The sequence below is a fragment of the Hoplias malabaricus genome, chromosome 3, assembly GCF_029633855.1.
Source record: "Hoplias malabaricus isolate fHopMal1 chromosome 3, fHopMal1.hap1, whole genome shotgun sequence".
NCBI classification, from domain to species: Eukaryota; Metazoa; Chordata; class Actinopteri; order Characiformes; family Erythrinidae; genus Hoplias; species Hoplias malabaricus.
Genome location: NC_089802.1, coordinates 71,734,348 through 71,755,760, shown reverse-complemented (window position 1 = coordinate 71,755,760; position 21,413 = coordinate 71,734,348). Strand labels below are relative to the sequence as shown.

The window sequence follows — 21,413 nt, the reverse complement described above, 5'->3', positions numbered from 1 at the left end:
TGATGTCAACAAACAGCATGTGACCGACTTCGGATGACGTCACAAAGGAGGAAGCAAGCGCGAGAGGGTGCTAAGGTAACGGTAACGTCTTGTTTTCAGTTTTAACGAATATAACAGTGTAACATTTATAGCTATATTCTATGGTGGGGCATTTCTAACTAAGCTCTGTCTAGCGGTGAAGGGTGTAAATAAACGGGTTTAACTCCGTGACACTGCTGTAAACAAGCTCGACAAGTTGGTTTTCCGTTCCTCCTTAAATCCTGTGGCAGTTGGAGCCAACGCTTTTTAAGGTGGACCTAAATACTCGAGTACGAAGCTGACGAATAAGACATTCTCTGTTTCTTGGTGTGTCGTTTCTACAGTATTTATCTGTATTAAAATATACTTTATTAAAATATACTTAAACATAAAACTTAAAATGTGCCGAAACATGACCATTAAGTTTTAATATTCATTAAATTAATATTAGCTAATTGTCTCCCTCTGTATCTCTGCTAATAAGTATTACATTTTCAGAAGTTATTTACAAGAAAAAAATGATCCATTGTGACGTGTAAGGCTACGCAAGTGTTTATTAATCCTGGTTTTCCTGAGGCACCCTGCCCTGCACATTTTACTGCTATCACTGCTTTAACACACCCACTGAAACGCCAAAAGGGCTTGTTCATTAACTGAACCTGGTGTGTTGGGAGAAGGAAACGGGAGCTTCCAGGACTGAGGGTTGAGAAATTGCTCTACACCTTCACTTTCATTCAGTATGCACGGATCTATGAATGTGAATATTCAGTCTGTGTGTTTACTCACTGAAAAGCTCTGTCCTGCAAGTTGACCAGACTGGTTCTTTAGGTTTATGACGTTTGAAACACTAGCTGTCTGAATCTGCCAGTTTGAGACTGTATTTTTGTTTTAAGTTTCAATGTGGAAACGCTTAGCCATTGTGCTGACTGTGTGATTTATCTTTTAGTGTGAACAGCACCACATACACATATTGATAAGTTAAAAAATGTGTCTTTAAAGGCGTTATATAGCGTGGATAAAGCCACGTTCAGTTTACAAAATAAAATGACTTATTTTACGTTTTAATTGACAGTCGTTTTATTATTCAGATATACTGTTTATAAACAAATTTATATGAACTCTTCAAGAAGTAGTTTTGTACAATGGTAAAATGGTATACATCCAGATCCAGACCTGCATTAAAACTGCATTCTCTGGAATGATGATCTCAAGGATAATTGCTATCAAATACGCTTCATTTCAGTAGGAGAGCTAGATGGATGTAGCACAAAATTTTGAGTACCTCAGACTCAATATGATCTGCTTTGGTTTTGACAGGGACACAACATCGCTGGCTCAAAATGGTGTCTCTCATCTGCACTTTACAAAACCACAGTGATGATGTGAACTGGTGTGCGTTCTCCTCTTCTCTGCTGGCCACCTGCTCCGGCGATAAAACCATTCGCGTTTACTCAACCCGAGACTTCACCGAGCTGCCCTTCTCCCCACTGGCCGGCCATGGCTATGGAGTACACTGCTGCTCCTTCAGCCCCTGTGGTCAGTATCTGGCATCCTGCTCCACTGATGCCACCACGGTGGTGTGGTCCATGGTCAGCGGGGAAATTGAGGCCGTCCTGGAGCATCCAGGCAGGAGCCCAGTCAGAGTGTGTGCCTTCTCCCCTGACTCCTCCTGGCTAGTGTCTGGGGCCTCAGATGGTTCTCTGGCTTTGTGGGACTTCCCCTCACGAACCCTACGCAGGTAAAGTCAGATTTAAACCACTGTGAACAGTATCCATGATGGTTCAATGATGGTTGAACTGGATCTATGTTGGAATGTATGATTGTAATAGAGATTATAACAATATTTATTAAAATTGGCTCTCAAATGTAACAACAAGCCAAGAAAACTTTATATATTTTACCTGACTGAATTCCGCTAGGGCGGCACAGTGGCGCAGCAGGTAGTGTCGCAGTCACGCAGCTCCAGGAACCTGGAGGTTGTGGGTTTGATTCCCGCTCCGGGTGACTGTCTGTGAGGAGTGTGGTGTGTTCTCCCTGTGTCTGCGTGAGTTTCCTCCGGGTGACTGTCTGTGAGGATTGTGGTGTGTTCTCCCTGTGTCTGCGTGGGTTTCCTCCGGGTGACTGTCTGTGAGGAGTGTGGTGTGTTCTCCCTGTGTCTGCGTGGGTTTCCTCCAGGTGACTGTCTGTGAGGAGTGTGGTGTGTTCTCCGTGTCTGCGTGGGTTTCCTCCGGGTGACTGTCTGTGAGGAGTGTGGTGTGTTCTCCCTGTGTCTGCGTGGGTTTCCTCCAGGTGACTGTCTGTGAGGAGTGTGGTGTGTTCTCCGTGTCTGCGTGGGTTTCCTCCGGGTGACTGTCTGTGAGGAGTGTGGTGTGTTCTCCCTGTGTCTGCGTGGGTTTCCTCCAGGTGCTCCGGTTTCCTCCCACAGTCCAAAAACACACGTTGGTAGGTTGACTGGCGACTCAAAAGTGTCCGTAGGTGTGAGTGAATGTGTGTGTTGCCCTGTGAAGGACTGGTGCCCCCTCCAGGGTGTATTCCCGCCTTGCGCTCAATGATTCCCGGTAGGCTCTGGACCCACCATGAACTGGATAAGTGCTTACAGATAATGAATGAATGAATTAATGAATTCCGCTACTGTGTCAACAGCTCAGTCACTCACATTTAGGGTAAAGACCAAGACCAAGATCCAACTGTTCAAATTGGATCTTTAAGACTTCAGAGATAAATAAGGCTACTGTAAATTGACTGTGGGCAATATAAAGGTATGGTACTATAATAAAATAAGCTACGATTTTTCACAACATACATGTCTAAGCATAATAAATCTCCTTTACTTAATGGACACTAGCGTGCTGCATGTTTTATTCATAAGAGAGTGTAGTTAGTCCAGTCTAATTGGATTTATGCAGGATGAATAAAAATAATTGTACTCATACTTTAGTAAATGCCTTCAAATGAAATATCAGTACTGCAAACTGACAAACCACTGTTTCGGTTTTAAGTTCATTTGCTTTGTATCATAGAGCAGAAGCTCATCCTAAAATGCAAAATGGCACCCCAACAGGTTTCTACTTCTTTCTGAGTGACTGACGTATATCTCTGTTCTGTAGGAATGGTGGTGTGCCAGACACCACGATGGTGGCCTGTTCCTTCACTCCCTGTGGCCAGCTGTTTGCCACCGGCTCCACATATGGAGACCTCCGCATCTGGGACCTCAGCTTGAACCAGCTTCATGCTGAAAAATATGCCCATGACCTTGGGGTTACCTGCTGCCAGTTTTCTCCACAGATAATGAAGAGTATGAATAATGTAACCCTTAAGCGAGTTTAACTCTGGAATGAAGTCTTAACTTTGACCCTGAACTTTGAGCAGGCTCAAGATTGCCATTTTCCACTTCAGTCCTTATCTTAAAAACCAAACCTGACCCTTTCGTTGACCTTGAACTCAGAGCTGAGCTACTAAGTGCATTTTTCTTGTGCCAGACCATTTTTTATATGACAGACTAGTTCATGTGCTACAGCAACAGCACACTGCCATAATACACAAGATTGTATCTAAACGTCATGATAAGAGATGTGTTAGCCTTTATCATACGTAATAGCACGACTAACAATGTCTTAGGACTTCTGCTTCAGTGCACTATTATGAATACAATTTCCTGCCACTTTTTTCAAGCAAGGAAACAGTAAAGGGTTAGATAAGAGCCACTTTAGTAGTCGCTACTCAATCAGTGTCTGTGAAATGGACAGAAATAAGAAAGGTTAATTTAAAGTTAGAGCTGACAAATAGTTTTTAATCACTCTCTCTCTCTCTCATGTTCACACACATAGATGATCATGTGGTCCAGTTCCGTTTAGCCTCCTGTGGTCAGGACAGCTTGTTAAAGATTTGGCTTGTTTCTCGGATCTCCTCTGCAGGTAAAGTGTCACTTAGGCCCCCCAGGACGCAGGTACCCAGTTGTACAATGTGTCATGAGCTCAGATTTGTTAAGAAACTAGAGAAATTCCACAATTTAAAAAAAATGTTGCATAATTAAATACTCCAGCTGTGGAGAGTAATCCTGTATAACCGGTATTAACTGCTGAGTAACTTATCTAGATGTTTATATTTACATTATAAACATATTATGAGTTTATCAGTGTGTGTGTGTGACCTAGAAATCTTCATATTGGGGGAACAAAAGCTCATGGAGTCAGTACTGGCTGACTGTATTGAAAGTGCTTTTGTGTGTGTTTGTGACTCCATGATAATTTGATGTGACTGGTGATTGATTCACAGGTTGTAAGATGCAGCTGATGAAATCACTGTCAGGTCAGTCTGCTACAGTGCTCTGCTGTGCCTACTCAGCAGATGGACAGCTTTTAGTGTCAGGGTGAGTGCTACAAACATATTGTCACTGTCTGAACAATACCTCTTCATCTCAGTAACGGTAGGGTGACCAGACGTCCTCTTTTACCCGGACATGTCCTCTTTTTTAGACTTTAAAAAAAATGTCCGGGCGGAATTTCACAAACGTCCGGGATTTTGTTTTTCTAGAGCTTACATAGAACTTCGAGAAGTTTCGTTCACAAACTAGTCCCGCCCTCCCCTACTCCGATTGGTTCGCTTGAGTGAGAAGAGGGCGTGGTGAAGTAGCCTAAAACCTTCTGATTGGACGGTCTGACTAGCGCTACCGTTATTAACCGTCGATAACCTTCTCTGTAAACATTTAAGCTCATGTACCTACCCTCATCTCGAGCAGCTATGCCGAAACGTAAATGTAACTTCTCGGATGAATTAAAAAAAGAAATTCCCATGTTTTGTGTAGCAAATAAAGGTGTAAAGGACCTAAAAGCACACATGGGTTCAGCTAAGCATACAACGGCAGCGAGAGCCCCTCTGGTCACCCTAAATAACGGTGACTTTATAGGAGAGGGAAGAATGTTTCTCTCCATGTCATTTTTGCTCATTTCTTTTGGATCATTTATTATATTTTTAACACCATTCTAATCATGTACAAACAATGTAAAAACAACAACAATATGGAAATATAATGCTATATTCTGGCGCAGAGGGTCTTTTCAATGTTGTCATGGTGACGGCATACATATACAATTGCGCCTTAACACCTTGGCCACTAGATGGCTCCCTGTACCTCTGATAACTTCAAGGTTGTAGTAACACAGAAACTATCTGTATCCTTATATAACTGTCATATCTAAAAGGCACCCTTCATGACACATTTTGTGATGAATATTTTGTGATTCTAAACCTGTCATCAGTCATCCAACATCAGTACCTAATGGCACTGTACGTCCAGAAAGTTCTCTGGGAACAGAGGGCACATGAACTGTGTTTGAGTCGAATCTCTCTCTCTCTCTCTCTTCACAGGTCTATGGATAAGACTGTTGCAGTCTATGAAGCGGTGAGTAACTCTGCATTCGAAAATGTTTTAAACATAAACACTCATTAAGCTTTATTTACGGCTATCTTCTTTTTTTATTTGATAGATAAATGGTGTCTTACTGTACACATTGAATCAACATGAGAGGTATGCTCTTGCTCTCTCTTCTTCTCTTCTCTTTTCTTGGTTAAGTTTCATGTACCTTTTTAACTCTGCCTCTGTCTGTGCTGCAGATATGTGACGAGCTGTGCCTTCTCCCCGACTGCTCCGCTCATAGCCAGCGGCTCCATGGACAAGACCGTCAAAGTGTGGAGGGTAGAGGATGGCAGCAGTGGTCAGTTCTGTTAGAGTTTTTAGTTTACAGTTTTATCTTTACCATCATTATCCACATTAATTCATGGAGTTATCTGTAGACATTAAAGCTGATATTCTGCCACTAGATGTCGCTCTAGAGCACCAGCGTCTCAGACCAAAACAAATGTTTGGTATTCAGTCATGCCCTATAAAAGAACGAATTGGCTGTGGGTTGGTGCTACAGTATAATTATAAAGCATTTACAAATAAATATAGAGCAATGTTGGCACCACTAATTATTTTATTAGCATTTATTTATTAGCATTAAATATTAGTACTTATTTATTAGCATTAGCATTTAAGAAAAATTCACATTCAGAATGTGGGTGGCACGGTAGTGCAGCAGGTAGTGTCGCGGTCACACAGCTCCAGGGACCTGGGGTTCGATTCCTGCTCCGGGTGACTGTCTGTGAGGAGTTTGGTGTGTTCTCCCTGTGTCCGCGTGGGTTTCCTCCGGGTGCTCCGGTTTCCTCCCACAGTCCAAAAACACACGTTGGTAGGTGGATTGGCGACTCAAAATTGACCGTAGGTGTGAGTGTGTTAATGAATGTGTGTGTGTGTGTGTGTCACCCTGTGAAGGACTGGCGCCCCCTCCAGGGTGTGTGATTCCAGGTAGGCTCTGGACCCACCGCGACCCTGAATTAGATAAGCGTTTACAGATAATGGATGGACATTCAGAATGTTGTGTTTGTTCCAGTGAAAATCACTGCTTTTCATGTGATTGTTGCCACAGACGTCACAAAGGAAAGTAAGCTGATGGAATAGATACTACCTCCGTCAGTAGACTGTGATTGGTCTGAAACATGTCCCTGATTATGTTGTTGATCTTGTGTGTGTTCTCATATGAGATTCTCAATCATTCTCATCTCATCAGCTTCCGGACCTGAAGGCAAATCTCTTCCAGGTGAGCTGAGTGTGTTTTCTGTAGCATGCACATGAATAGTCTGTGAGCGTATTGTGTATTAAAACCAGCCCAGCGCAGCAGGATTTAAATTCTTAACACATTAAGGTTTAATAACATGGTCCCTTAATCTCTCTATAATATCAGGCCTATTATCTGATCAGGTCTGCTGTGTTCAGTTATTAGTCCTGTAGCATGCAGTGTTCTCTTCATGTTCCATGCAGCCGTAAGTTTGGCAATATTTCTCATAACCAGTACATTTAGCTACTTTATGCTGACACAGGGATAACTATAGGATTAAATAACAGAACAGAGGTACACTCGGCAACACCTGCCCGTGAGAATAAGCTCAGCATGGGCAATAGGGAGGGTTATAAAGCTCGCTAGCTTTGGGCTATGTACACCACCATGTGTTACCTTTGGGATGAGTTGGAGTAGCATTTGTGATCAAGACAATCATCCAGCAAAATGCATCTAGATCATCAGCAGTGTTCCACGTTTTCTGTTGTAAAGCCTTCCTGGAAGTAGAAGTAGCTCCTGCAGCAAAAATGCAAACTAATATTTAATACCTTTCGTTAGGTATCCACAGGTGTCCACAGATCTTTGTTTTTTTTCATTGTTTATTTTATTTCTCAATGATGTCTCTGGTTTTATATGTGAATTCTTTCTTTTTCAGACGAAGCTGCTTCAGTCGCACACGAAGCAGGTAGGAGCCCTGCATGTCCCCGCTCTGTGTGTTGTGAGAAGTGATAGAGTGATGGTCATCTGAAGGTCATCAGCAGCACTTGTGCTGTATCTGTGCTGGCTGTGGTCAGTAATTAGCCTCCGAGGGCCAGGAGGTGATGAGGAGTGTGATAACACACAGAGAACACAAATGAGAGAAAGAGAGACATTCCATTTTCTCTTGTATCTTTTCTCTGTTGATCGATAATGTCTGGAGTGCTGAAGGGTGATGTGAATTGAGAGAGAGAGGGGGAGAGAAAGAGAAAGTGAGAGGGGGAGAGAGAGAGAGAAAAGAGAAGAGAGAGAGAGAGAGGAGAGAAAAGAAGAGAGGGAGAGAGAAAGAGGGAGAGGGGGAGAGAGAGGAGAGAAAAGAGAAGAGAGAGAGAGAGAGAGGAGAGAAAAGAGAAGAGAGAGAGAGGAGAGAAAAGAGAAGAGAGAGAGGAGAGAAAAGAGAGGGGGGGTGCTAGCATTTGTCTGGTGAAGAACAGCATTTCACCAGTTCAAGAGAAAATAGCTCAAAAATTATTCAGCCAACAGCCGAAGGAGAGACTTCCTAACAAACAAAAACGGAAATAAAGAATATTTTTATCAGGATTTGTAACAATACTGTTTACTTTTTTATATTAAATATAATATTACAATTTGTAAATATCCAAAAACATTTCTTTAAGTTTAATTCCATTTTATTGATAGAGTGCTTTTTACAAAAGTTGTTATCACAGAGCAGCTTTCAGAGCTTCAAGGGAAGAACCAATACGGAATCCATCCTCTTCTGGCCGCCTGTGACCCACTAGAAGATCGGTCCTGTATCTGAAATCATGATTAATGTCACATGGTCACACACTAGAACATGGCAGTGAATCAATACACAGCCTCTGATTGGATGTTTAACCGCAGTGGTGTCGTTAGTGGTCACACTGCAGTGTTCCAGTGACAGGGACGATGTTGGACTGAGGCTGAGGATTGTCTGTGAATTTTGTTAAACACTTCCCCTTTCATTTCCAGTCAGAGCAGTAAAGCGCACAGACTAGGGCTTAGAGCCATCACTCCGTGTTGTTCTGTCTCTCAGGCAGGAAATGGCTGGGTCACTCCAGGCTGATGGTGAGCGAGTGGTCAGAGGATGATGTGTCGTCATGGTTACGGGAAGAGGGGCTGGAGAGCCTCATCGACACGTTTAAGGCCAATAATATTGACGGTGCTGAGCTGCTCTCACTCAGTAAGGACAGCCTCAGCTCTGATCTTCACATCGGTGAGGACACAAACATTTCATCTCCATTCTCTGTCCCTCAGTGCGCCAAACTCTTGGTTCTCTGAACATACGTTAGTTCCTGGTTAGAGCAAAGGGGATAAATATCCAGGCAGTTTAGTAATTAAAGGCCTATGCCGACTGAGAGTCACAAAGCACTGCGAGGAAATCAACAGCTGAAGCTTAACCCGGAAACATCCAATGAAGGAATGAATGGAAACGTCCTTATCACAGAGAATTACAGAGCATTATATAATAATAATAATAATAATAAAGGCTCCCTGTACTCATGTCAATGATGTCTTGCAGGAAATCTAAGATCAAGGGAGTGTGTTCATTAAAAAAAGAAGGGGAAAAAACATCCTGAATAAAGTGTAATCCTAGAGATTGTGGCAAATGTAAACATGCGATTTCCAGGGTGTTACATAAGATTCCCGTCCGGGCGCTGTGAGCCCAGGGAAGAGTGTATGTGTTTTAAAAGCTGATTACTCCAGCTGAAATCCCCCAAACCAGCGGCATTTTACGTAACGGGTCTCCAATATGCATTTCTCCCAATACCCAAAATCACCATCCAGTGTGGCATAACAATAAAAACGGTCCCGGATCGCTCATATAACAGGGCTTTTTAGTAGGTTTTCATTGACTTTAGGCTACTTCTGTGCCCCTTAAGAACAGTATTCTGTCGTACTTTTACTAAATCAGAGCGCTAACTACTGAAAATTAAAATGTAGAAATAACTGATATTTTCCTCCAGACTGTTCTCAGAATGGAGCACCATCTTTATCAGTAGAGACTGTGATAATAAATATATGTATTTATGTTCTGTTAGAGTCTCTGGGTTTGCGCAGTAAGGTTCTGAAGAAGATTGAGGAGTTGAGAATTGCACCGTTGTCAAATGGAATTCCTGATGAGTTTCTGTGTCCAATTACACACGAGATCATGAAGGACCCAGTGATCGCTGCAGGTGAGACCTTTAAATGCTGTGCTTTGGGTTTACTGTATTGTTTAAACGCTGAGAACCCATACAGTGTGTATTACAGTCAACAGAGTCTTAACAACAAGCTTAAAGGACCAGTAACCTGATTGCTTGCTATTATTTTTTTACAAATTGCATCGGATTTGTGACCAGTTATGCTCCATAGGGGGGGTCCCTCACATGGTGTTTGCCATAATTAAAATATATTTAGGACAGCCTGATATATCCAGGGGTGGCACGGTGGCGCAGCAGGTAGTGTCGCAGTCACACAGCTCCAGGGGCCTGGAGGTTGTGGGTTCGATTCCCGCTCCGGGTGACTGTCTGTGAGGAGTGTGGTGTGTTCTCCCTGTGTCTGCATGGGTTTCCTCTGGGTGACTGTCTGTGAGGAGTTGGTGTGTTCTCCCTGTGTCTGCGTGGGTTTCCTCTGGGTGCTCCGGTTTCCTCCCACAGTCCAAAAACACACGTTGGTAGGTGGATTGGCGACTCCAAAGTGTCCGTAGGTGTGAATGTGTGTGTCTGTGTTGCCCTGTGAAGGACTGGCGCCCCCTCCAGGGTGTATTCCTGCCTTGCGCCCAATGATTCCAGGTAGGCTCTAGACCCACCGCAACCCTGAACTGGATAAGGGTTACAGATAATGAATGAATGAATGATATATCCAGGCCACTAGGTGTCATTGGACTAGTTTCTCCCTTAAGGTAAAGGACTGAATAAACGACTCTGAGAGGAATGTTTTCTCTGCGTTTTGCAGATGGTTATTCGTACGAGCGGGAGGCCATCGAGAGTTGGATCAACACCAAGAGTCGCTCCAGTCCCATGACCAACCTGCCTCTGCAGACCACGCTGCTCACCCCCAACCGCACGCTCAAAATGGCCATCTGCCGCTGGACCAGCAGCCAGTGACTCTCCACCCTCCCTCCTCAGGTCCACACAGCTGAAATCCAGCGCTGTCCCTCGTGGAATATTACTGTGCCCCAGTCCTATAGTAATTGCTTCATTTTCAAGAGATTAGAGCACGAGCTTGGCCAGTGTGGAGCTGTAGGTGGGAGTTCAACGAGGCCACTCAGACCGCTCTGCTTTGCAGCTTTGCCGAGCATGCTACATATGATCGATGATCCTCAAGGCCACTCCAGCAACGGCTCAGCTGTACAGCAGCTTAACACTAAACCTGCCAGAACAGGCTCAAATACAAGAGCAGAAGTTTCAAGGTCAGTCTCAGAGGGTTGCTATCTCCAGGTCTGCTCCAGTCAGGTCATTAAGGCTATATTGGGGATTGGGAGATGGCTTAGAGTAAATATTGCCTGGCAAAGTGTCAGCAGAGACTTTGTTGGAGAACTTTAAAGCGGTCTCTGGTGAGTTGTGCTGTGCTTTCCTTCCAGGATTCATTCTGACAAATCGAACGTCTTCAAAATCACACCAACCTCCTTTTCTCAGAATTGTGAACTGAGACTCCACTACATGGCCAAGAGTCTGTGCACACCTGGCCAGACCTGGTCTGAAATGAAGTGCATTAGTAAGCAGCATGCCCCGCTTTTGCAGTAGTGCTGTTCTTATAAGGCTTAGTTGTTTAACCATTTCTATGAGGATTTGATTGCAGTCAACCACAAGAGCTTTAGTGAGGTTAGATAGAGGCATTGGATCAGGTGCTCTGTCATGCCAAAAAACACAGCTGTGTTGCTCCATAATTCAATGCTTTTGGGGCTTTATGTCCATCTAACTTACGCTTGGCATTCGGCATGACCTCATGTGCAACTGTTTCAGAGCGTACTGTTTCATTTAATGATATTCTCTTAAGATTCTATAAGCTGTAGTTATCAAGAAAATGAAGAGCACGTGTAACGCTTGTAGAAGGGAACTTCTTCAAATGTTATGGTTCAGTCCAAGCTTATAGATATATTTTAAACTGTGAAGTGATAAGTGAAACAGGACTGAGAGACAGTTCTTAAGGACCACATTAATCAAACTTTACAATATGAATATCAGATTCCTTTCATGTACAGCGCTGAATGACTGCATTTGCGTGCCTAAAATAACATTTGGTCTCAGTAATATTTTCTTTCGTGCTGTAATTTATTGCTAGTCACTGAGAGATGGCCGTGTCTGGGATACGCAGCGCTGGTGCTGTAACAACACTTAGAGAAGTGTAAGAGGCCGGGAATGCAGCTGTGTGCAGAGCAGTTATCGCAGGTTAACGAGTGGTTATTAAACAGTGGTTGAACTTAATATCAATTACTGGAATGCAAATCAGTTTTAATAAAACATAAATCCCAGTGGATGGTTTAGATTTTATTTCCTAGCGCTCAGACCATTTCCACGATGAACTAAATCACAGCCTCAGTGATGAGAGTCCACTGAAAATCCGTCACCAAACAGCCATTCCTCCACTGCTTTTGAGGCCAGATGAACACGTCCTAAACTAGGCCATCTATGAACCAGTATTGATGTATATTTAAATAGCTCAGAAGGACCACATGCCCATATGTCCGGTATTTACTTGTAGCCAAGGACCATGAGTGTCCTTAAAACTGGGGCTTTATTGTTGCATTGTGTAGCGATGCTGAAATACAATCAGTAACAGCTTTATATATGGAACTGCAAATAATATACATATAAAATAAAATCTTACACTTACCTACCCCTCTCGAACACCTGAAAATGGATTGCTTTGTTTATAAACCTTCCTCCTCATGCATGTAAACCAGAGTTCTCCATAAAGCCTACCTTCCAATCTCAAAATGTAGTCAATAGTATATTATAATATATAGCTGTGCAAAAATAACATATAAAATATAATGTTTTAAACAATCAACTAAGCTGTAGGCGCCATAAATAAATAAATTCATACATTAGCAGGGGAAGGGAGGCTTAAAAGGGAAATACACTGTACAGCACACTCTTGTTCATACACACACACACACACATTGCACACCCTTACACAGACAACAGATTTGTGTACACACAAAAGATCTGTCTTAAAGCCTCAGTCAGGAATCATGAGATTGACGTTATTAGAACTACGACAGCAGAGGACGTCGTTTACAACCAAAACATCCACTGAAGCTTATTGTGTGTAGGTTATACCATGTTCTCCGTTAATAAAGGTTCCTGATTGGGGATTTAAAGTGTTAGAATGCCGTTATAAGACACTCTCTGCCCTTAAAGAAGAGTTCTACAGTAAACCCTTCACTTAAATGAATAATAATGTGTAACAATAGTTACGTCAGTACAATCTTCATCTTGTTGCTCTTCTCGTTATATGTGCAGGTAAAGGTTCTGATAGTGCAGCCCACGTAGAGCTCGGATGATCCTGGATCTAGTCCATCTTAAAACTGTGTTTCTATGCCGTGGAGGTAATGAAGTAGAGGCCAAAGCCGAGCCTGATTTAAATGACAGTCTTCTGTTGTATATTTGATGATGTTAGGTTTTCAAGTACAGAAATCTCCTCCATCAGGTTTGAATGTAGTGAGTAACCGCTTTGTGTTGGACGTTCTGAGCAGCGCCAACCGCTACACGTTGGACTCGATGAAGGAGCGTTTAGGCTTGATGGAGCTGATGAGGATGGGATTATCTCGTGCAAGACTGGCCTTGTTGTGCTTGCTCTCGCTGTAGTGCTGTTGGAGGCCCAGGTTCGGGTTGCTGTCCTTGTAGCCTGAACTGGCCGAGTGAGATTTGGAGTGGAACTCGCTTGGGTGTGTCCCGTTATGGAAAGGCTCCTGACAGAGCCCCTCTGTCCCCTGCCAGGCGTAACCATGCATTTGGTTGCCGTGGTGACCCTGGTTGGCATGGTGCCCCTGCAGTTGTTGTTGTTGCTGCTGCTGCTGGTGGAAGCGTGCAGTCTTGTCCATTACACCCATAAAGGGGCGTGGTTTGTGCTCTGGTTGCCTGGCAGCATTGTCAGGGGTGACTGTGGCGCTGTCGCTGGCGACTGAGCTGCGGTTCCGCCCACCGTCCGAGAGATTGCCGCTGGACGCTAAGCTGCTGGAGGAGCTGGACACTCGTACGCTGCTGCTCCTGCAGAACTCCCCCCTGGACTCTACAGCAGGCTCTGTGGCCAGGGGAATGGTCTCTACAAGCCCCATGTGACTGCTACCCCCTTGACCATCCCTTAGCAGCTCCCGCGTTCCTCCCACAGCCGTGCGGTCCATGGCATGCTGCTCCAGGCCCAGCGGGCTGATGTCGATGCAGGGACCAGCACGGAGTGAGGCCGGTCTGTGGCGGCTGGGACGAGGGCTGGAACCAGCGCTTTGGGCCGAGCGGACGTCTGGCTGCAGGGACCCACAGTGCTCTCGGCTCTTCATGCTCTGCGCCTGCCGTGAGGGCAGACGCCTGTGGGCAGCCCGGCCCAAGGGTGAGGGAGAGGTGGACTGAGTGTCGGACACAGCAAGGACCAAAGAATCTGGCAGTGTTCTGCTCTGCTGCCAGTTCTCCTTTCTCTTCTCTGAACGAGAAGGTTCTTCGTTGTTCCTCTCGTCTTCCTCCTCCTCTCGCTGTATTTGTTTTAGGCCCCGGGTGTCAGAGCCTTTTTCAGGCACTCGGATGCATTCTTCTTCTTCTTCTTCCTCCTCCTCCTCATCTTCATCGTCATCCTCATCTTCGTCATCCTCATCGTCCTCATGCTGTAAGGGGTAGGTGAGAGTCTGGGCGTGTTTTGGACGCTGCTGGCACTCCTCCTCCACTCGGGCCAGGAGTCGTCTGATCTCTCTGTTGCTGGGACACAGCCGTGCCGCCTCGTACAGATCCGACAGGGCTGCTGCAAACTGCCTGAGGGAGTTTACATATATATATGTGTAATATGAGACAGATATTTCACACTCTCACTTTGACTATTCAGTTTTAGTTACACAAGTGCAGCTAGATGAAGTAGGAGTGAATTACACTGTTGTAATTTTTAAAAACATATTTATTATATATTTTTTGTTAATTTGAAAATTCCATTTTTTATTCAACTTTGATTACAAGTTATGCTTTGGAGCCTTGGGAGTTTGGGAGTCTTCTGTGGTATCATGTAGAATGATCATAAATATCTAACCTCTTATGATATGATGATGGATACTTATCTGAGTGTACAGTGTACGGGGAAGACAACAGTGGAGGTTCTTACCTGCTGCTTCTCTTAGCGCGTGCCCGAGCATAAAATGCTTCATAAGACTTTGGCTTCAGTTCCAAAGCCTTAGTGGCAAACTCCTCTGCCATGCCAAAGTCCTGCAGAGAGAGAGAGAGAGAGGGGGGGGGGGAGAAAGAGAGAGAGAGAGAGAGAAAGAGAGGGGGGGAGAGAGAAAGAGAGGGGGGGGAGAGAAAGAGAGGGGGGGAGAGAAAGAGAGGGGGGAGAGAGAGAGGGGGGGAGAGAGAAAGAGGGAGAGAGGGGGGGGAGAGAGAAAGAGGGGGAGAGAGAAAGAGGGGGAGAGAGAAAGAGAGGGGGTGAGAGAGAGAGGGGGGAGAGAGAAAGAGGGAAGAAAGAGAGGGGGGAGAGAGAGAGAAGGGGGAGAGAGAAAGAGGGGGTGAGAGAGAGAGGGGGTGAGAGAGAGAGGGGGAAGAAAGAGAGGGGGGAGAGAGAGAAGGGGGAGAGAGAGAGAGAAAGAGAGGGGGAGAGAGAGAAAGAGAGAGAGAGGGGGGAGAGAGAGAAAAAGAGAGAGAGAGAGAGAAAGAGGGGATGGGGAGAGAGAAAGAGGGGGGAGAGAGAGAGAGAGGGGGAGAGAGAAAGGGGATGGGGAGAGAGAAAGAGGGGGGAGAGAGAGAGAGAGGGGGAGAGAGAAAGGAGAGAGAGAGAGAGAGAGAGGGGGGGGAGAGAGGGAGAGAGAAAAAGAGAGAGAGAGGGGTGAGAGAGAAAGAGAGGGGGGGGAGAAAAAGAGAGAGAGAGAGAGAGAGAGAGAGGGTTGTGGTGAGTGTACACAATGTGAGTGAGAAAGGTGAAGAGAGGAAGGCAGTGGGAACAAGAGATTGTTCTCTCTGTCTCTCTCTCAATCAGTGATCAGCAGAAGCTTATTGGGATTCTGTCCTTGAGGAGGAGGTCAGAATTACAGTGAGGAGCCATAACTGCCGGGGATAATGATGCAGTTTAAATGTTTAATGCCGGCATATCATATTAAAACGGCCATTATAACTCTCGCTGCATCCTTGCCTGCGGGTGCTGAAGGAAGCCAGTATAATTAAGCAAACACACTTACACATCTTTCTCCCTCTTTCTCTCTTTCACACAGTAAACAGTCACATTAGCAGCTTGAGGCAAGTCTCTTTCAAATAGTAGAGTGAAGTTTAAAAAACGAAAACCTATAGTTGATGCATTATGTATAAGTGCCGTCACTGAACATTGCCATTCACAGGCTGTATGCGGTGGTGCAATGTCAATAAATGTTGTATAAAGTTATAAATGTTGGATTAGCGGAGAGCTGGGGTTTAGTAAGCTAGATGCAGAGGGAACTTTTCAACTTTTCCCTCACAGCCACCTCTGTCCCTAATGAGTTATTTGTGCATTGCGATGTTTCTAAGTCCTGCATAAAGTCAGCTGTTCCCTGCACCAACACAGCAGCTCCAGTCCATGAGGTGCTGGTTCCCATGAGCAGGAATAAGGAACACTGGTGATAAGGGGTGGGAACTGCGATCATATTAGCTGTAATATTGGATTAAAAACGAAAGAATGAAAGTTACTCTGATATGATTACCTTCAGACCACTGAAAAGAAACCCCTAATGTCATGTGTATCATGTATTGTGCTGTTGTATTTCCTGCCTTGTTTGGCAGGATGTGTGTGTGTTTTTGCAGTACTAGTGTGAGTGGACTAACGTTGGTTTTGCGACGGCAGCGGGACAGGTTGAGATAGAGGGATACCCGCAGGTCTCGGAAAGCCTTCAGGTCCTCCCCAAAGCCTTCCCTTGGAAACTTTCTCAATGCATACTGGTACCTCTGAGCTGCCTCCTTCATCTTCCCTTTCTGAGGAGAGAGAGAGAGAGAGAGAGAGAGAGAGAGGGAGAAAGAGAGAGAGAGAGAAAGAAAGTGAGAGAGGGAAAGAGAGAGAGAAAGAAAGTGAGAGAGGGAAAGAGAGAGAGAGAAAGTGAGAGAGGGAAAGAGAAAGAGGGAGAAAGTGAGAGAGAGAAAGAGGGAGAGAGAGAGGGAAAGAGAAAGAGGGAGAGAGAGAGGGAGAGAGAAAGAGAGAGGGAGAGACACCACATTTAAAGCAATTGATTCTTCAGACCATACATCAGGTGTGCATTACTATGTTTATATAGTAATAAGACTGACAATACACAACATGGAAAGTAGATATCATCCTTTCCGAGAAGAATCAGAAGACTGTGGAGTAACTGACCTTATAGAGAAGATTGCCCTCCTCCATCAGCTTCTGCAGCAAGATGATAAGAATGTCAGGTTTGGATGTGGCCATGGCCCAGGCTGCGTTACCTGCAGGTGGACGAGAGTATAACAAGGCCATTAGTCGCCCACTCACCTCCTCATTTTCTACTAGACCACAAACATGACTGGCTCAAGAGTTACCTAAAGCTTGTACCTGATCGATCATAGGGGGATGTTCTGTAGCCTTTAGCAGCAGGATAATGAAGGCAGGGAAAAGAAACAGAGACAGAAAAGTAAGAGAGAAAGAAAAACGAAGAAAAAACACCGGAAGAGATCTAGCAAACACAAGCCAAACCAGGCACTTTCTATGTACTTTTTTTTTTCTCACCTAAATCTGAAATAAACAAAACCTGTAAAAGCCTCCTAAAGCTGATTACACTTCAGATGTCTCTTTACATTCAGTAAACACCAGCAGGGTTTAGAGAACAGACTGCACACTCACCAACCCCCAGTGAGACACAACTAAAAGAGTCTTTCAATAAAAAGGAAATAAAAAAAAAACTTTATTGGCAGCTTCCTTCAAACAGCAAATGTAAGGCTGGTTTGGAAGGGATCCTCAGATCTGAAAATGGAAACTAGGTCTGTTAAGCTGCCCTGTAATATTATTTAAGCAGAGGAGGAAAGGGGGGGAAGGTTTTGTTGAAGGTATGCAGTATTAGGAAAAAAACTGCCCAACCTCTACTTTTCCCTCTATTGAGTGGCTAACTGGAGCACTGAGCTAATGCTAATTTAAAACATGGGGCAGTGTGGTTGTTTTTCAGCGGTTCAGTGGTCAGTGGATGCTCGTCTTGATTCCGGCCAGCAGGAAAAGCTTTGGAAAGTTACGGTAGATCCGCTCTGGTTAGTGCTGGATGTAGTCCTTTTTCTGTTCGTTCAGTGCGTCTACAAAGACTTTAATAGAACTTTAACCGGGGTAAGTTATTGCCGTGAGCAAAGCCCGGATACACTAAGGAGGTGTGACAAATCAATCTGTTGTCAGGGGCCTTGCAAGGACACACACACACACACAGAGAGAGAAACCCTGAGAGCAGCCAATTTCAAGAAACAAGCATGAACACTACAAAGACAACCCACAGAAACATGATCCAAATTCATTCTGATCAACTTGCTTATTAAATATTTAGCTTTTATATAGACTGTCCCCTGTAGAGACACCCCAGGGGAACACATCAGTTTTCTGTGTCTGGGTCTTGTTCTCCTTATCTAATTTCGTGTAAGTTTTGGATTGACTGGTAGACACATTGTGATGTAAATGATTTGTGAAATAACGTCATACCTATCAGTTATTCTAAGATCTAGCACCTTGAAACTGAACTTTAGGGTAAGTTGTGTGGTACTCTGCTAAACTTTACACAGCTCTTCTCGCTTGGTACCTGGTTTCTTTCCCACAATGAGTCCTGAGTCCTCATAAAACGTGGCCAGTAACGTCTTAAATCACATTTCTAAAAGTAATTGCACAGTCGGTGGAATCCACAACAACGGCAGTTCAGGGGGTTCAATTCCACGCATCATTTTCCTCAGCCACAGATCCAAGAAGGATTTAAACGACCTTTAAACGTCTTCAAAAGACCACATCATAATTTTACAAGCTGCTGTTGTGTGTGGAATGCAAACAAATGTTGTCCCTGCTGTAGCTTGGAGTTTTTCGCAACAACGTAGTTTGTTCTGGGCATCTACATTTCATAGTGATTGACAAATCTCTCAGACCAATCAGAGCTCTGCAAGGTTTACACGTCATCTTTAGTCACTATTCAGCTCGCTTGGAAGCCGGAGTGAGCATGGACTAAAAATAAAGTACCTGGTTGCAACCTGGTCTCACACCTACTCGTGATATAGTCACATGTGAGAGACTGCAATTCGTGACATAGTTGCATGTTTTCAACATTTTAATGCGACAATATCACGATCATAAGTGTATGGGTAATTACCGTAGAAACACTATGCGACAGTACCACGAACACTCTTCCTCATTACAGGCGTCATTACTCATATAACATAGAAAAAGGCATAATGCGAATTACATATCATAGGTTGTTATTCCAACAAAGGCATAAAGTATTTTATTATACATCTTCCAATAAGAAATGCTTATTATTGGGGTCCTACTTTAGCTTTAACTGTAACAAGAACATTTCTTTCACTTAACGTTATTTAGACAAATTTTCAAAAGTTTTGTGATGGTTTCTATGGTAATTACCCATTCACTTATAACAGTGATATTGTCGCATAAAATGTCAAAAATATGCAACTATGTTATGAATTGCAGTCTCCTATATGTGTGACTATATTGGTTATATATTTGGTTGGAGAGTGGCAGTCAAATGTCAGTGTTCTGGAAAGTTCTGCCATAGTTTTCCTATGAGAAGATCTGTTTGAATGAGCGCTGTACGAAAACCGCACCCCACATTGAAAAACTAACCACATTGTACAAGAAAGACGCCTTTGGCAATCGATTTGGTACAAGAACTGTGCAGACTGAGCAAGAATTGTTTATGTTATGGCAGTGTAAAACACACAAACACACAAGAAAGCTCACCTGGTCAAAAATACATTGAAGTCTATGGGGCCTGGGACCCTCCCTAGTGCTGAACAAACACTCATAACTCAAAAACTCTACTGTGAAATGATTTAATATTTATAGGTGTTAGAAAGGGGACATAAAAAAATCCAACTTAAAAAATGCCCATTTTATTTAGACATAAAATAAATAACCACTTCAAATTACCCGTAAAACCTTAAACATGGCCAATACATTTTGGCTGCCACTTTAAAAAAATTCCACCTTAAGAAACCCACAATTTTCTTAAAAACAACAACGATATTTGGATTTCCACCTTAAAAAAATACCTTTAAAATTTTAAAGACTGCCTATATATTTCTGTGTCCCTCACTGTCACTCTACCCTCACCCGCCCCCTCCCTTCCTCTCTTTCTCTCTCTCTCTCACACACACACACACACACACACACACAGCTGAAGCACTGAGAAATTTACTATTCAATGAATTCCTATGGAGGTGTACACACTCCAAACATGCTTGTGTAGCTTGGAAAAGTTTCCTGAAATTTTTTTAACCAAACATACAGTAGCAACAAGGACACTCTGGGGGTTGATCTGGGGGTGTAAACTTTTACAGTTTGAGCAAGAACTGATCATGTCATGACGAGTTAATCACAGAACAAATTTTGAAACGCTGCACGCTGGGACTCTCTGAAAATACATTGAATTCTATGGGAGCCGAAACCCTCCCTAGTGCCGAACAAAATGTGTATATAAAAATTATATATTAAATGAAGTCTCTAGGTGAAAGTATAAAGAAGTTATGGGGTAATGTTTGGCTGAAAATGGAATAGTGAAAAGGGGTCAGAGATATTAATTTCAATGCATTCCTATAGGAGTATATACACCCTCCAAACAAATGCTTATAGGTCGGAAAAGATTTCCCAAATCGCTTAACCGCATATTTGGGTGTGACAAGGACACTGTGGGGATCGAATTGGTGTAAAAATGTATAACTCAAAAAACATATTTTCAAAGGCTTTCAAATTTACAGGTGTAAGGGGAAATTTCTCTCCCATTTAAAATTTAAATGAAGCATCTATGTGAAAGTATAAGGGTTTAAAAAGGGTTTCCGGGCAGAGGAGCTAGTGTGCAATGTTATCATGCACTCTAGCCATCCCCCATTTAAGTGAATGGAGGGATATTGAAGGAGGGATAAAATGAGACAGAAGAGTGTGATCAGTTTGAAATTTGACGTGATGGAACCCGCTGTGCCCAGGTCTTACCATGTGAAATCTCGTGGCCATAGCTTGACGAAAAAAAATTGACCAAGTTAAAGCAGGTTGAAATTTTGGCCAATGCATTCCTATTAGAAAAATTCCAATTTTGGAAGCTCCTATTCCGAAATCCATAAGTTGGATCGCTCAAAAAAGCTTTGGCTTTGACAAGCTAAATTAATACGAATAAGAAGATTTTGAAGAACAGCAATTTGGCTTTGACAAGCCAAAGTAATTACATCGCTGTATACAGGCAGGTCTGCAGGTTGAGAGGCATTAGCTAGGCAGGTCTTACTCCACTGAAAGAAAACCTGCAGCTGGGTTCAATAATAACCGTCAATCAGTCAGTCCAGTTAAGGCTTGAAAGCTTTTTCCCAGCAGTTTACACTCTATGACTTTGGACTGGGAACTGAGTGGATGTGGCTTTATAGCTCTGAACCTTGTGGTACACACAGCAGTAGTGACAGTCACATATATCACTGGTGTCCCACTTATAGGGTTCTAGTGGCTCAGCACAGCATGCTCAGACTCGAGCAAAAATATGGCCTGGTTTCTGTTGCATTCAGGACTCAGTGGAGGAACGGAACACTATGTTTTCATGCTCAGAGAGAATGATAGAGGAAAAAAGGTGGAAAGTGTCCTCCACGTTCTGGATTTAGAATGGCCAGGCCCTCCTGAGAAGCTGCTGCGGGTGTT

At 43.7% G+C, this 21,413-nt stretch overlaps 2 protein-coding genes across 8 annotated transcripts in view; one reads left to right on the top strand and one right to left on the bottom strand.

The window, feature by feature from the left end:
- Window positions 1-11: 11 nt before the first annotated feature.
- Window positions 12-12,187, top strand: wdsub1 (WD repeat, sterile alpha motif and U-box domain containing 1). 5 transcript variants are annotated; one of them, XM_066664976.1, is made up of 13 exons: window positions 12-75; window positions 1,336-1,756; window positions 3,126-3,313; window positions 3,846-3,932; window positions 4,294-4,387; window positions 5,386-5,419; window positions 5,505-5,545; window positions 5,632-5,732; window positions 6,627-6,656; window positions 7,330-7,359; window positions 8,446-8,625; window positions 9,452-9,586; window positions 10,347-12,186. In XM_066664976.1, exons 2-13 carry the CDS (start codon window positions 1,359-1,361, stop codon window positions 10,496-10,498), a joined length of 1,470 nt encoding a protein of 489 aa, XP_066521073.1. In that variant the 5' UTR covers window positions 12-75; window positions 1,336-1,358; the 3' UTR covers window positions 10,499-12,186. The 5 variants fall into 5 exon arrangements, with proteins under 5 accessions (XP_066521073.1, XP_066521078.1, XP_066521075.1 ...); XM_066664981.1 differs by having other exon boundaries at window positions 62-81; window positions 10,347-12,187; XM_066664978.1 differs by lacking the exon at window positions 12-75 and adding an exon at window positions 145-290 and having other exon boundaries at window positions 10,347-12,187.
- An 8-nt stretch (window positions 12,188-12,195) lies between these two features.
- tanc1a (tetratricopeptide repeat, ankyrin repeat and coiled-coil containing 1a) overlaps window positions 12,196-21,413 on the bottom strand; it is an 80,733-nt gene continuing 71,515 nt past the window's right edge. For 2 of the 3 annotated variants that reach the window (XM_066664973.1, XM_066664975.1), the window contains 5 exons: window positions 17,097-17,126; window positions 16,899-16,990; window positions 16,376-16,522; window positions 14,697-14,797; window positions 12,196-14,356 (listed from right to left, as the gene is read on the bottom strand). In XM_066664973.1, the coding sequence (XP_066521070.1) occupies window positions 13,102-14,356; window positions 14,697-14,797; window positions 16,376-16,522; window positions 16,899-16,990; window positions 17,097-17,126 (1,625 nt within the window). In that variant the 3' untranslated portion in view covers window positions 12,196-13,101. The remainder of the gene's footprint in view (window positions 14,357-14,696; window positions 14,798-16,375; window positions 16,523-16,898; window positions 16,991-17,096; window positions 17,127-21,413) is intronic. The other variant, XM_066664974.1, reaches the window with a different exon arrangement.

What these genes read in the sequence shown, in the direction of transcription:
- wdsub1 (XM_066664981.1), top strand. Translation starts at nt 1,359, where the DNA reads ATGGTGTCTCTCATCTGCACTTTACAAAACCACAGTGATGATGTGAAC. An exon ending in CAGCTCTGATCTTCACATCG is followed by an intron (nt 8,626 to 9,451) that starts GTGAGGACACAA and finishes ATGTTCTGTTAG; the next exon opens with AGTCTCTGGGTTTGCGCAGT. An exon ending in GGACCCAGTGATCGCTGCAG is followed by an intron (nt 9,587 to 10,346) that starts GTGAGACCTTTA and finishes TGCGTTTTGCAG; the next exon opens with ATGGTTATTCGTACGAGCGG.